The sequence below is a fragment of the Gopherus flavomarginatus genome, chromosome 5 (genome assembly GCF_025201925.1).
Source record: "Gopherus flavomarginatus isolate rGopFla2 chromosome 5, rGopFla2.mat.asm, whole genome shotgun sequence".
Taxonomy (NCBI): Eukaryota; Metazoa; Chordata; order Testudines; family Testudinidae; genus Gopherus; species Gopherus flavomarginatus.
Window position 1 is genome coordinate 1,981,396 of NC_066621.1, and position 15,628 is coordinate 1,997,023.

A 15,628-nucleotide genomic window follows, 5' to 3' on the forward strand; every position below is an offset into this window, starting at 1 on the left:
CTCTGGGAGAGGAGTTGGATCGAGTGGGTTAGAGAATGGGGGCTGGGAGCCAGGACTCCTGGGTTCTCTCCCCAGCTCTGGGAGAGGAGTTGGATCGAGTGGGTTAGAGAATGGGGGCTGGGAGCCAGGACTCCTGGGTTCTCTCCCCAGCTCTGGGAGAGGAGTTGGATCGAGTGGGTTAGAGCAGGGGGGACTGGGAGCCAGGACTCCTGGGTTCTCTCCCCAGCTCTGGGAGAGGAAAAACAGGAGCCACTTTGTGGGAAGGGAGGCAAAGGGGCCGCCCTCTTTGACCCTAGGGTCCCTCTCTCTCAACCGAGTGTGACTCCGGGGGCCCTCTGGTCTGTCCAGGGAATGGCAGCTTCGTCCTGACTGGGATCATCAGCTGGGGCAGAGACTCCTCACCCCTACTCCCCAAGGTGTACGTCCGGGTCCCAGTCTATGTCAGCTGGATCCAGAATGTCACAGGAGGCACTGGCCTCTCGATTGTCTCTCCTGCCATACTCAGTGCCGGTACCACCCCACTGGGGTCCCTAAGCAATGGCTTAGTCTGCTCGTGCCTAGCACTGGCTCTGGCTGCACCGCTCCTTGCTGGGCTCCTGCTGACAGCCCTGTGACCTGCCCCCTGGGGCTCCCACCCGCGCCAACCCCCAGGTAACATGGCAGCCCCCCACCAGCAGAGGTGTGTATAGACCCCCCTTGGCACGAGGTGTGGGCCCTGCATTGTTGGGCCTGTGAAACACAGCTGGGAGAGGGTGGTGGATGGAAGCTGTGGGGACAAGGGGTCATATCCAGCCCTTCCTGCAATTCTGCAGCACCCCCCCAGGGAGGGGGGTGACTGGGAGGCCGGTGGGGAAGGGCCCCGCAGCCGCTTTGATCCCACCACTGGTGCTCTGAAAATCATCAATAAATCAGCTTTGCAAATTCTGTCTCCTCCCAGCAGCAGCCGCGACCTGTCTGGCAGCAGCTGGTGCCGCCTCCTGCTAGGGTCAGTCCTGCCACCTCCACTGCTTGGTATGGGCCGGCAGAGTGTGGGGGTTGCCCATCATGCTGGGTGCTGCGCAGACCTCCCCCCCCCCCCGATATTGGGGCCCCTGTTGTGTCAGGTGCTGTGCAGACACTGACCAAAGTCAGGGCCCCTGGGCAGAGACACGTCCCCTCCCTGAACTGAGCTCAGTCTCTGCATCATGCTGGGCATTGCACAGACCTCCTCCCCCACCAAAAGTTCAGTCCCCACCCTGGCACTGACTCCCCAGAGCGAGTGTGAATTTTCTGAACTATTTTTATGGTCACTAGCTGTGCCTCAGTTTCCCCTGCATGCCTCATTGTCACCCCCTGTGTGGGAAAGGACTGTTTCCTCTCAGGGCAGGCTAGAGACATCGCCCTCCCCCGCACTGGGAAATTCAGTCGGTATCGTTATGTCACTCAGGGGTGTGAAAAATCCACACACACCCCTGGGCAAGTTAAACTGACCTAACCCCGGGTGTCACCAGCTCTCCGTCAGTGGGTGAATTCTCCCTTTGCCCCAGCTAGGGCCTCTCGGGGAGGTGGATTAACTACACTGTTGAGAGACCCCCCTCTGCAGCATTTCAAGCATAGCCAAGCCCTGAAACGTGACTGTCGCCTCCCTGCTGGGCTGGGGCACTGGCTGACCCCATGTCAGTGGAGAATCCATGAAGATGACAGAAAATCCAACCACTGACACCTGGTGGCCAGTGCCTTGAGTAAATGGAGATATACCTATCTACTAGAACTGGAAGGGGCCTTGAAAGTTAATTGAGTCCAGCCCCCTGCCGTCACTAGCAGGACCAAGTACTGATATTTGCCCCAGATCCCTAAGTGGCCCCCTTGAGAATTGAACTCACAACCCTGCGTTTAGCAGGCCAATGCTCAAACCACTGAGCTATCCCTCCCTCTCATTCTCATCCTCACCCTCACCTGGTGAGAGATGGATTTCCTCACCCCTCAGCAGGGAAGCCAAGAAGTACCCCCTAGCTCCAGAACAAAGGACTGGGGAGGGGTGGGGGGAATAAGGGTTGAGTGCTGGAGGGAGTTGTGGTTCACACCTGGGGACTGACAGAGGGATCAGACAGAGTTTGAACATGGGATTGACAGCAGCATGGCTGGGCCTCTGGGCTGACCAGAATGGACCACGGTTTAATTGTGCTCCCCAAAGAACCCCATGTGCTGTGTGCCAGGTGACTAACAAACCCAAGTATTTTGCTAGAGACCGTTCCAAAGCTGGGGCTCTGTGACAGATGGTGGCAGCGGTGGGATGCTGAATGCACTAGGAAAATTGTGACCTGCTGCAGTAAAACGAGGGTAGTCAAAGGACACAGGAAGAGAATGGCGTATAACCAGCTCCCGAAGAAGAACATTACCAAACTGTGATGGAATGGAGGGGCGGGCGCTGGCGAGCTCAACAAGGTGCAGCTGATTTCCCAGCTGGAGAAGGTTGATTGGACCCAGGCAGGGAGTCAAGAGGGTCTGAGAGCCACCGAGGCGACAGCAGGGCTATCTGGCAGGGAGAAGGAGCAAGCTGAGACCATGCGAAGCAGCTAAAACAGGAACTGGAGATGGAGAAGGGGAGGGACAGGACAACCCAGAGAAGGGTCACTGGGGAAAATCCCCGGATGCCAGCTGCACAGGGAACCTGATACCAAATGGGGTAAGGAGGGGGGTGGCTGCCCTGGGACACACTTTGAACTGCCAGAGCTCCACACCTCTGTCCCGCTCAGGTGTTAGCTGGTAACTGACTAGTGCGTGTCTGGTTACTCGCTTTAGCCAGTCAATAACTCTCTTCTTTCTCTTCCACAGCGAATAAACCTTTCACTCATGTATTACAGGACTGGCTAAAGACGCTGTCTTTGGTGTAGGGTCTGGGGCACCAACTGAGCTGGGGCTAGTGACTGGTGTCCTGGGACTGCAACCAGCCTGACTGTGATGTGATTTTTGGGACTATTTATCACAAAGTCCAGTTTGTCTGGATGGCAAGATAGACTGGAGAGGCTAAGGGGCCTGTCTGTGACCCCATGGTGAGACTGACACATTTGTTACTGGCCTGGTGAAATTACACAACATCCCACCACTTTGGGGTGTCTGCCCTGGTTTAGACAGTCTGCCCTGAGATAGGCACTCACAGTCATGAACCACACGGGACAGCATGACAATGGGGTGAGCAAAGAATCCAGCATCCTGACTCTCCAAAACACCTGCTCTAACCCACTAGCCCCCCACTCCTCTCCCAGAGATGGAGAGAGAACCCAGGAGTCCTGGATCCCAGCCCCCTGCTCTAACCACTAGACTCCACACCCCTTGTCACGGAGTGTGGGGGAGTCCGGCCCTGCACCCCCTCTTCCTGGGACCCACAGTGACTCTTAGCCAGCCAGTAAAACAGAAGGTTTATTGGACAACAGGAACACAGGTTACAGCAGAGCTTGCAGGCACAGTCAGGACCCCTCCACCGAGTCCTTCTGGGCTTTCAGGGTGCTTGGATCCTAGCTAGGATACCCTGAATTCCACCCACACAGCCCCAAGCCCAAACTCAAACTGCTTCCCTCCTGCCACTCCCTTCCTTTGTCCCCTTCCCGGGCAAAGGTGTTGACCTTTCCCCTCCCTTACCTAGCTCAGGTTACAGGCTCTGGCATCGTCCATCTCCTAAAGTCCTCCCCTGCTCTCCCACTCCCCACACAGACAGTCCCTACTGCATCACATCTCTCCCCCCTTCGAGACTGAACTGAGCGGGGTCACTCTGCCCAGTGACCTGGGGAAGTTCAGGGCCCCCTCTCTGGGACAACGCATCCGCTGTCAGGTTGGCACTTCCCTTCACATGGACCACGTCCATGTCATAGTCCTGCAGGAGCAGGCTCCACCTCAGGAGCTTGGCGTTGGCTCCTTTCATCTGGTGCAGCCAGGTCAGGGGAGAGTGGTCGGTGTATACGGTGAAGTGTCGCCCAAAGAGATATGGCTCTAGCTTCTTAAGGGCCCACACCATGGCCAGGCATTCCTTCTCGATGGCCGCGTAGCTTTGTTCCCGGGGTAGCAGCTTCTTACTCAGGTACACGATGGGGTGTCTCTCCCCCTTTTCATCCTCCTGCATTAACACCGCCCCCAGTCCCGTGTCTGAGGCATCGGTGAACACCATAAAGGGTTTGTCAAAATCTGGGTTTGCCAGAACTGGGTCGCTAACCAGAGCCTCCTTCAGCGCCCGGAAAGCCTCCTGGCACTGCTCAGTCCAGATCACCTTGTCTGGCTTCCCCTTTTTGCACAGTTCAGTGATGGGGCCGGCTATGGCACTGAAGTGGGGCACGAACCTTCGATAGTACCCCGCCATCCCAATAAAGGCCTGGACCTGCTTTTTGGTTTGGGGAGCAGGCCAGTCTCTGATCACCTCCACCTTGGCTGGTTCCGGCTTCAGGCAGCCGCTCCCCACCCGATGGCCCAGGTAAGATACTTCAGCCATCCCCACCTTGCACTTCTCAGCCTTTACTGTTAACCCAGCCTTTCGGAGTCGGTCCAGGACTTGTTTAACCTGGGACACGTGGTCCTCCCAGGTCTGGCTGAAGACGCAGATGTCGTCAATATATGCCACGGCAAAACTCTCCATCCCCCTCAGTAGCTGATCCACCAGGCGCTGGAAGGTGGCTGGCGCTCCCTTGAGGCCGAAGGGCAGGGTCAAAAACTCATAGAGCCCCAGAGGGGTGATAAAGGCCGATTTCAGCCTGGCATCTGCGTCCAGCGGCACTTGCCAGTAGCCTTTGGTAAGATCCATAGTGGTGAGGTACCGTGCACCTCCCAGCTTGTCTAAGAGCTCGTCAGGCCTGGGCATAGGGTAGGCATCAGATACGGTAATGGCATTGAGCTTTCGATAGTCCACACAGAACCGGATTGACCCATCCTTCTTGGGAACCAGCACTACTGGCGAGGCCCAAGGGCTGGAAGACGGCTGGATCACCCCCAAAGCCAGCATGTCCCTGACCTCTCTTTCAAGATCCTGGGCAGTTTTACCAGTGACCCGAAAAGGGGAGCATCTTATAGGGGGGATGTGACCCGGTCTCCACCCGGTGGACAGTCAAATTAGTGCGTCCAGGCTGGTTGGAAAACAGCTGTCGGTACAGATGCAGCACCCCTCTGATCTCAGCGTGCTGGCCCGGGGTCAGTTGCTCAGAGAGGGGAATCGCCTCCAGGGGGGAACCAGCTTTTGTCCCAGGGAATAGATCCACTAAGGGGTCATCTCCCTGCCCCTCCCAATGTCCACACACGGCCAACACCACATTCCCCCTGTCATAGTATGGTTTCATCATGTTCACGTGGTACACCCGACGGTGATGTGCCCGGTTTGACAGCTCCACCACATAGTTTACCTCATTCAGTTGCTTGATAACCTTGAAGGGCCCTTCCCAAGCGGCCTGGAGTTTGTTTCTCCTCACGGGGATAAGAACCATCACCTGATCCCCGGTGGCGAAGGTACGGGCTTGTGCTGTGCGGTCATACCAGACCTTCTGCCTCCTCTGGGCTCGGGCCAGATTCTCCCTGGCCAGGCCCATGAGCTCGGCCAGTCTTTCCCGGAAGGCCAGGACATACTCCACCACTGACTCTCCCTCGGGAGCGGCCTTCCCCTCCCATTCGTCCCTCATCAGGTCTAGGGGCCCCCTCACCCGCCTTCCATACAACAGTTCGAAAGGTGAAAACCCAGTAGATTCCTGGGGTACCTCCCTGTACGCAAACAGCAGGTGAGGTAAGTACTTGTCCCAATCTTGCGGATGCTGCTTCATAAATGTTTTTAGCATCATCTTCAGCGTCCCGTTGAACCTTTCTACCAGCCCGTTGGACTGGGGGTGATACGCTGAGGCCCAGTTGTGCTGGACCCCACATTTCTGCCATAAGGACCGGAGCAGGGCCGACATGAAGTTGGACCCCTAGTCCGTTAAGACCTCCTTGGGGAACCCCACCCGGCTGAAAATTGTCAGCAGCGCATCTGCCACTGTGTCTGCTTCGATAGAGGACAAGGCCACCGCCTCGGGGTAGCGAGTGGCAAAATCCACCACCACCAGGATGTATTTCTTCCCTGACCGGGTTGTCTTGCTGAGAGGTCCCACTATGTCCATGGCTACCTTCTGGAAAGGTTCTTCTATGATGGGTAAAGGCCTCAAAGCCGCTTTCCCCTTGTCCCGGGCCTTCCCCACCCTCTGGCAGGGGTCACAGGATTGGCAGTACTGTCGGACATGGGTAAAGACCCCAGGCCAGTAAAAGTTCTGTAGCAGCCTCTGCCTGGTGCGCCGGATTCCCTGGTGCCCTGCGAGAGGGATGTCATGGGCCAGGTACAACAGCTTGTGACGAAACTTCTGGGGAACCACCAGCTGCCTCCTGATCCCCCATGACTCTACTTCCCCTGGGGGAGCCCATTCTCGGTACAGGAACCCCTTCTCCCACAGGAACCTCTCCTTGCAACCTCTCCTCATGGTCTGTACCGCACTAAGGTCAGCCCGGTCCCTGTGCTTCCGCAAGGAGGGATCTTTCTGCAACTCGGCCTGGAACTCAGCAGCTGGGACAGGAATGGGGACCGGCTCTCTCTTGCTGGCTGGGTCTGAGGCCGCAGCCTCTCTGCACCGTGCCCCTGGGCGTTCCCCGCTCCCTGAGTTAGGGTCCTGCACCTCAGGTCGAGTACCTTCCCCGTTTTCGGGGTGCAGTGCCATTTGCCGACTCTGACTACGAGTCACGACCAGGGCACTCTGGGTGTTACTAGGCCAGTCCTCAAGGTCCCCTCCCATTAACACGTCAGTGGGCAAATATTGGTGTACCCCCACATCCTTGGGGCCCTCCTTGGCCCCCCATTTCAGGTGTACCCTTGCCACGGGTACCTTGAATGGGGTCCCGCCCACGCCCATCAGGGTCAGGTAGGTGTCGGGCACCATCCGATCTGAGGCCACCACCTCGGGCCGGGCCAGCGTCACCTCTGCGCCCGTATCCCAGTACCCAGTGACCTTCCTCCCATCCACTTCCAGGGAAACAATGCACTCTTTCCGGAGGGGCAGCCCCGCGCCCACCCGGTAAACCAAAAACCCGGAACCGGGAGCATCCACAGGTGGTATGTTGCCAACCCCCCTTTCCTGGGAATGTAGCCCCTCCTCCGATTGGGTTTTTACCCAGTCCACCCTCTGCGGGTTGGGTCTGCTTGGTCTGTCCCTGAGCTTGGGGCACTGGGCCCGTATGTGACCTTGTTGGCCACAGCGATAGCAGCCCATATCTCGTGGGTCCCCTTGAGTGGGTCGAAGGGACCTGCCGCTGGATGTTCCCCTTTTGGGGGGGTTCTCCATAGGCCCCCTTTGGGAGGTCCCATGATGACTCTCTCTCTGCGTTGAGGCAGGCTTGCTCCTTCGAGACTCCTCCCTGCCATCCCCTGCCCGACTGTCCACAAATTGGTCAGCCAGCTGGCCTGCATGCTGCGGGTTCTCCGGCTTCTGGTCCATCAACCACAGCCTCAGGTCGGACGGGCACTGCTCGTACAGGTGCTCCAGTATGAATAGGTCAAGCAGGTCCTCTTTAGTTTGGGCCCCAGCTGTCCACTTGCGGGCATACCCCTGCGCCCGGTTGACCAGTTGTAGGTATGTAACCTCACGGGTTTTACGCTGGCTCCGGAACTTTTTCCGGTACATCTCAGGAGTCAGCCCAAACTCGCGGAGCAGGGCCTGTTTGAACAGTTCGTAGTCCCCTGCCTCCGCCCCTTTCAGTCGGCTGTATACCTCCACGGCTGTGGAGTCCAGTAAGGGGGTGAGAACTGCGATCCTGTCTGCAGGGTCAACCCTGTGCAGCTCGCAGGCATTCTCAAAGGCCGTCAGGAAGGTATCTATGTCCTCCCCCTCCTTACGCCGGGGCAGCAAGTGCTTATCAAAGCTCTTTGTAGGCTTGGGTCCCCCCTCACTCACCGCAGCTGGGGCCCCACTGCTCGCCAGCCGGGCCAGCTCCAGCTCATGTTCACGCTGTTTCTCCTTCTCCTCCCGCTCATGTTCACGTTGTTTCGCCTTCTCCTCCAGCTCTCGCCTCTTTAACTCGAGCTCCTCCCGTCTCAGCTCCCTTTCATATTCCAGCCGCATCCGCTCCACGGATGCCGAGCGTTGCCGGGAGGATCCCCTGCTGGGGGTGGGCTTCGCCGGGCGGATCCCCTGCTGGCCGGGGGTGTCACGGTGCCCTCGGTATACACTGGGCTCCTCCCCGCCCTTCCTCTACGCCTAGGAAGGGGGGGTCTCGGGAAGCCCTCGTCCGCCGGCTGACCACTCCCAGCGGGGACAGTCACTGGTGCCTGCGCTGCATCTGCTCGGCTGCTTCCCTCAGAGACAGGGCTCCGTTCATTCATGCGGTCTCCCTGCTCCAGCTGGGCAATCAGCTGGTCCTTGCTGAGCCTCCCTGGGTGCAGCCCCCTCTGCTTGCACAGCTCCACCAGGTCACACTTGCGCCGCTTGGCATACATCTTCCTGCTGACCACTCACAGGCCGGGGTGCTCGCCGCTCCCCACGGTTTCCAGGGGGACCCCTAGTGCACCAGCCCTTCGTGAGGTCACCACCTCTCTGCCAGGGTCGAGCTGCAGACTCCTCCGCCCCTGGGACCACTCGCTGCAATCCCCCGGGGGACCCTGTTACTGCAAAGTCCTTCTCACTGGGCACACACTCCCAGGGGTTAACCACCCCTTCGTTTTACTGCTCCCCAGTCACTTACTGCAGGAAGCGCCGTCCACGGGGTGCAGTATCTCCCGCCGCTGCCACCAGTTGTCACGGAGTGTGGGGGAGTCCGGCCCTGCACCCCTCTTCCTGGGACCCACAGTGACTCTCAGCCAGCCAGTAAAACAGAAGGTTTATTGGACAACAGGAACACAGGTTACAGCAGAGCTTGCAGGCACAGTCAGGACCCCTCCATCGAGTCCTTCTGGGCTTCCAGGGTGCTTGGATCCTAGCTAGGATACCCTGAATTCCGCCCACACAGCCCCAAGCCCAAACTCAAACTGCTTCACTCCTGCCACTCCCTTCCTTTGTCCCCTTCCCGGGCAAAGGTGTTGACCTTTCCCCTCCCTTACCTAGCTCAGGTTACAGGCCCTGGCATCGTCCATCCCCTAAAGTCCTGCCCTGCTCTCCCACTCCCCACACAGACAGTCCCTACTGCATTACACCCCTCCCAGAGCTGGAGATAGAACCCAGGCATCCTGGCTCCTAGCCTCATTCTCATGCCATGTGTCCAGTGCAGGTAAGGCTGGAGTTTTGCGGCAGGTGTCTTAACTGTCTGATTCCAACTCCCCTGAGCACCTAGAGAGCAAAAAAAGAGAAGAGGAAGATATTAATGAAGGTGTAGGAGCAGATGAGGGTGGGGACATCCAGAGGAATTGCTGGGACAGTAGCTCCACCCACAATTCCCCAAACTCCACCCACTGCCCCAGGACAGCCCTGCTGTCCTCATGCCAGCCAAAATTCCACATCTGCCCTGGGAATGTGGAATGGGAATGAGGCTGGCAGCCAGGAATCCTGGGTCCTATCCCAGCTGTGGGAGGGGAGTGAGATGGGATAAGGTGGTATCATTGGGGTTAGGGACAAGAGTTAAGGTTGTCATGGTACTAAGGTTATAATGGGGTCATGGTTAAGAGTATCCTTGGCTGAAGGTTTTCATGGGGGTGAGGTTCTGGACTGAAATGTGGCATTTCTCTTTCTTTCTTTCCCCTTTTTATTAAGATTTTTTAAAAAAATATATCAATCTAGCTAAATTTCAAAAGGAAGTGTTGCTTCAAAGTGAAAAGTGCAAATGGTTCTTTCAGAATATGTCCAAGAAACTCTTCCACTTCTCTGAATTTTTTTTCATCTGAAACTATTTGGCGAATTCAATCTGAATATGTGACGTTTTAGTCGACCCCAAACTACATATTCAGTGAATAAACCATAACTCCAAACGATGTCACTCAGCTGTGCTGACTAGCACAAGAAATACACAGCTCTAGACAAAACAGCCAGCACACCTGCGTGCAATACCCTGGCTCGGGTTCCTCACTGCTGGGGAGTGTGCAGTGCTTTGGCTTTGGACAGAGTACCGTGGGGTGCCCCATATCCTTTCCCTGCAGCTCGCAGCTTTTCTTCCAAATCAAGGTGGTTTTCCCGCTCAGCTAGCTTTCTCTGACTTTGTCTGGTCCACAGTTAAACAGGAATTCCCTCCCAGCTATCAAAGCATGCCCATCTCCTCCCCTCTCATTGCTGTCTTTGCCTGGCTTCTGCCCGAAATTTCCTGCTTCTGTGAGTCTTCTCTCCAGTTAATGTGTCCCCGTCCCAGCACCTGGTGTCTCTGCTTCTCCCTGGTTGATTTTTTTGCTTTCCCCTGCTTGCAGAAGAACCGGAGGGGTGGATCCTGCCAATCTCAGAGAATCCAATTTCTAAGGTGTGTCTGCTTGAATGGGTGCCCATTTAAGGTCTAACGAATGAACATTCTCCCTAGTTTTGCTGACCCAGCCCTCCCTGGTCAAGAAATGTTGGGCTCCACATGAAGACTCCACAGCCCAACAATTTAATAATACCGACTTTACACGGTCAGCTGGAATTCCCGAGCTGGATGGGGCAGATCCCCAAATCATCACTGGAGTTGTACCAAGAGAAGGGTGACAGGGCCAAAAAAACAGGGTGGAAAATGACACTTAAACCTAAACCCCACTATAAACTCAATCCCAACTCCCCTGATACCCTTAACCATAACTTTATGATACCCTTCACCTTAACCCCACAATACTCTTAACCCCATGATAACCTTAACCCTCAAAGCCATGATATCCTTCATGTTAACCGCATGATACTCTTAATCCCATGATAACCTTAGCTCCAATCCGCATGATACCCTTAACCCTAACTCCATGATATCCTCTACCCCATGATAACCATATCCCTCACCTAATTACTGTCTTTGTCACTCTCTTCTGAGCACACTCAGTTGGCAATAACACAGGGAAGTGAAAATCACCACGCAGTGACCTGGGCCATCACACCTTTTCGTTTGGTTTTCCAGGACGCCCCTACTGGGGTGACACCAAGCAGAGCAGAGTGAAAGCGGCAGTCACAACCTGTTCAGCACGTTGAATTTAGTAGCACTTATTTCCTTGCTTGGGTTCCCAGAAAATCAGTCCCCATTATACTCTATAGCTCTAGGGAGGGGCACACAGATGTCCATAAAAACCTGCCCCAGCACTTGCATTCCCCAGCTGGGCTTTGGTCGGAGCACTGGAGGCAGCTGCATGCAGCCAAGACAGGCCTGGGGAAGGCTGAACCATGGGGTGTCTCTGTTCCCCACTGGCCCTAGCACTGTTGGCGATGACCCTGCTGCAGGGTGTGTGGGGTGGAGATGTAGGGGGAGGGGAGTGAGATACAGATTGTGAGGGAGGGAATTGGGCTAGTGAATAACAGGGGGACCCAATCCCTTGGCTCGTCATAGATCCCCCGGCCCATCCGCCCTGGATTGGTGCATTCAGTCCTGAACTGCCCCTCTCAGATCAACAGGGAGTGTTGATTCGTGCACCTACTGGTGAGAATTGTGGCTGGTGCTGAGGATGGCAGGGCTGCTCTGGGGCAATGGATGGAGCTACTGGCACTCAGTCCCCTCCACGCACCTTCTGCAATGCCTGTGAATAGCTCCCCTCACCCCCAGCACACACATTAATATCTTTCCCTTCTCTTCCTTCACTCCCTAGGTGCTCAGGGGACCTGGAGTCAGACAGGTAAGACACCCACTGCAAAACTCCAGCCTTACCTGCCCCAGGCATGTGCCATGAGAATGAGGCTGGGAGCCCGGACTCCTGGGTTCTATCCCCAGCTCTGAGAGCGGAGTGGGGGCTACTGGAGGGAGGGAGAGGGGCTGAAAGTCAGGACTCCTGGTTCTTTGCTCTTCCCATTTCAATGCTGTTCCCCTCCAGGGTGCGGTCAGCCCAGGATCTCAGGCCGAATTGTTGGGGGAGGGGACGCCGCAAGGGGCCGGTGGCCGTGGCAGGTCAGCATCCAGTACAATAGACAGCACTTCTGTGGTGGGTCCCTCATCTCAGCCCAGTGGGTTGTGTCAGCAGCTCATTGTTTCCTATTGTGAGTAACTGGGATGGGTAGAGACCGGTGCAACAGACAGACGTCCTGCCTGGATCTATGCCAGGCAAACCTTCTCTGGATGGCATCACTGCGTGGCTGTTCTCCAGCTGCCCCACCCCGGAGGTGGCTGCATCTCAGAATGAGGTGGACCATCCCCGTGCAGCGTCCTCGGTGGTTTTCTCCCAGCTGCCCTGCCCCAGAGGTGGCCGCCTCTTACCGTCAGGTGTTCCCTGGACCTAACTGCATTTTTGCTCATATTTGCAATCCAGTTTCCCCCACTGATCGTTGCTTTCCCTCTGCTCCCCAGCTCTTTCCCCCCATCTGCCTATCATGTGAACCTCAGAGAGCACCAGCTGTTCAACCCCTCCCCGAGCCGGGTCTCATCCCCTGCACGCCAGATCCTCATCCACCCCGATTACAACAGGGGGACCTGTGCAGCCGACATCGCCCTAGTGCAGCTGGTGGAGCCAGTGCGATACACCAATGAATCCTCCCCATCTGCTTGCCTGGCCCCTCCGACTCCTTCCCTGACAACCACACGTGCTGGGTCACTGGTTGGGGGAGAATAGACTCTGAGGGTAAGACCATCCCCCGGGGGAGATGCTATCACTCCGTGACTCAAGTCCCGTGCTCCTGGAGCCCTGTGATTCCTGCTGTATCATGAAATAATCCCTGCTCAGCTCTCTGCTGCTCCCTGCCAGCTGGCTACCCCCGACTGGCTGTATCCTTCAGCCATCTGTGAGGTAGCTAATCTATTGCTCTCAGGTGGGAACCTTGTGTTTTAGATACAGATGGTCCCTGCAGTGGAACCCCCCTCTGGGTGCAGCGCAGCACAGACTGGGTCCTATGGGGCTGGGTGCGGCTCTAGAAGCTGGGTGAAGGTGGGGAATGGATGCAGGGAGGTGAAAGGAGTAGGACATGGGGAGGGGAAGGGGTGAAGGATGGCTAGAGGGGAGGAGAGTGAGTGGGGGAGGCAGATGGGGACAGGAAATTGTCAGGCATGGGGGTGGGTTGCAGGAGGCGATGGATCCAGTACCATGGTTCTCTCCCCTCCATCTCTCTCCCACCCCCCAAGACACTGCAGGAGGTTCAGGTCCAGTTGATCGACACTGCAGACTGCAACGCCCTCTGCAACATTGACCCGGCCCCGAACATTGGCAGGGACCCCGTCAAACCCGCCATGATCTGTGCCGGCTACGCCGAAGGGCAGAGGGACTCCTGCCAGGTGAGAGAGGTGTTTGGGTTGGGTGGGTGCACGTGAACCCCAGCCTGGCTCCCTGTCGCCATGTAGGGCCTGCAGTGAGTAGAACGGCTGCTGCAGCCACGGAGCTCTGGACCCAGCTTCCTTCAAGCAAGCAGGAGCACCTCTGACTTTTAGAGCCATGTGGCGTCACAGCGCCATGCCTCGGCCCCAGCTCCTGGAGTCCTGTGATTAGGGCAGAGCCCCAGCTTTTATTTGTGGTTAAAGGAATAGTAGAACCTTTGTGGTTGGGTAGAAAAGAGGGACAATGTGGCTAGAGAGTAACTGAGGCCTGCCTGAGTCTGCAGAGAGCCTGAGCCAGTCACTCTGAGATGGGTAAATACTCGATGCATCAATATGGAGGGTGTTAACTCCCAGCCCCACTGCTCTGGGGATCCCTGCCACTGGTCTCTGTGTAAGGCAGGAGAGGAAGAATACAGCCACCCCAGAACCTGTGAACGTAGTGGGGACACCACCTCTACCACCAATGCATCCTTCAGAGAAAGGGCGTGGGAAAAGCACACAATGTTCCTTTCACTTCTCATGTTGGTTTGGACAAAATATACGGGGGGGCGCATAGGGTGGCCCCTGTGCCTACAGCCCTAAGGAGCTGGATTGTGGGTGTTTCGGGATGGGTATGAGGGGGAAGGCCCTCACTAATCCCAATTTCTCTGCTCCTCCAGGGTGACTCTGGGGGACCGCTGGCCTGTGACCACAATGGGACCTGGTTCCTGATGAGGGTTGTGAGTTGGAGGGACGGCTGTGGCCAGCCCAATCGTCCCAGTGTCTATGTCCAGACAGTGGCCTACGGTGAATGGATATGGGGGCACGTAGTGTCCGGAGGCCAAGCCACATCCATGGAGAACAGCACCTCTGGAGTAAATGATGCCAGATCCTCCTTCAGCACCTACATGCTTCTCTTCACCACTCTCCTGATGTCACTGTGACCCCCACTTCAATTGGGATGCCCCCCCATCTCTCCCTCCTCTGTTGACCCAGCACTTAAAACCTCCACCATCTGGGGGCAGTGTGAGGTGGAGATGGGAGAGGATCTGAGACCTATCAGCAATGCCTGAGTCTTCAAAGAGCCTGACCCTGTTGCAATGAGAAGGGAGGGCTGCTCTGAGTGTGACTGAGATCAACATTGCCTGAGTCTGCAGAGAGCCTAAGCTGATGCTTGGAGAGGTGTGAACTTCCCAGAATGTGACCCAAACAGCAACACTTGCTGCATCTCCAGAGAGCCTGGGCTGATTTCACAGAGAGGGGTGAACTGGCACAAGTGTAACTGGTGCAGCAATGCTGCCTGAGTCTGCAGAGAGCCTGAACTAATCACTTGGAGAGAAGGGGCACTGCTCCGAGCACCTCTAGGGGGCAGCGCTGGGGCATGCAGACCAGGAATGTTTGGGATTGGCTTGCTGGGAGACGGGCGGTCTAGGTGGGGCTAGGTTTATAGGTAGCCCCTCCTACAGCTCCACAGTGGCTCCTATGTGTGACTGCATATATGGACGCTGCACCCCCATCATATGTGGTCAAAAATAAAATATTTTTGCATCAAACTCTGCTCCTGGATTCCTGGCTGGGTTCAATGGGCCCTTGAGGAACGCCAGTTGTGTCTGCGAGAGCTGCAGCCTCAGACAATCCCTACTCCATCTGTTCCAATGGGGGACTCATCAATGTCACAACCCTTCTAGCCTCAGCTTCCACAGCTACATTTTCAGATTTGGGGGGCTGCCAAGATGAAATCCTGCCCTGCCCCCTGATGTGCCCTCAGATGGTCCTTTGGGTAGCTTTGGGGTTAGCCCTAGGACCCCACTCTGTCCTACACACCACTTTAATTACGCAGCTCAGTCTGTGGAGAGTCCTCTCCCACCCAAGGTTTATCCAGCTTTGGGCTCTCACCCTTCCTTCCCCTAGGATTGTGGGACTTGAGCAGGCCCTGCCTCTAAGTTTCCCCATATGACCTTACAGGGAACCAGAGAGCTGTGGGGCTGGAAGGGACCTCGAGAGGTCACCTAGTCCTGCCTCTCGTGCAGAAGCAGGACCATGTAAATCTGGATGAGCCCTGGCAGGGGTTCATCCAATTTGCTCTTAAAAGCCTCCAGTGACGGGGATCCCACAACCTCCCTGGGAAGCCTGATCCAAACGACCTTGAGAGGAGACTGACCCTGATAGTGGATCCCTAGAATCTCCCCATCCTGTTGAAACACTTTGGATTCAAAGATTCACCCATGATCTGTGCGTAACTTACCTGGGAGCTCAGACCTGGTGAAGGATTCAATCCGTTGGATCCCAGCGACTGTTC

General features: G+C 56.4%; 1 protein-coding gene, 1 long non-coding RNA gene and 1 pseudogene across 2 annotated transcripts in view; 2 read left to right on the forward strand and 1 right to left on the reverse strand.

The window, feature by feature from the left end:
• LOC127052924 (uncharacterized) overlaps positions 1-234 on the reverse strand; it is a 12,557-nt gene extending 12,323 nt beyond the window's left edge. The window contains exon 1 of the long non-coding RNA XR_007774894.1: positions 1-234. This exon is cut by the window's left edge and continues 778 nt beyond it. This is a non-coding gene — a long non-coding RNA (uncharacterized LOC127052924).
• The window catches only part of LOC127052919 (serine protease 27-like), a 13,689-nt pseudogene extending 11,385 nt beyond the window's left edge, over positions 1-2,304 (forward strand).
• Positions 2,305-12,143: 9,839 nt separating this feature from the next.
• LOC127051188 (serine protease 33-like) lies at positions 12,144-15,398 on the forward strand. The gene is made up of 4 exons (XM_050953158.1): positions 12,144-12,304; positions 12,394-12,556; positions 13,162-13,311; positions 14,010-15,398. The coding sequence occupies exons 1-4, from the start codon at positions 12,144-12,146 to the stop codon at positions 14,271-14,273; spliced, it is 738 nt and encodes a 245-aa protein (XP_050809115.1). The 3' UTR covers positions 14,274-15,398.
• The last annotated feature ends 230 nt before the right edge of the window (positions 15,399-15,628 follow it).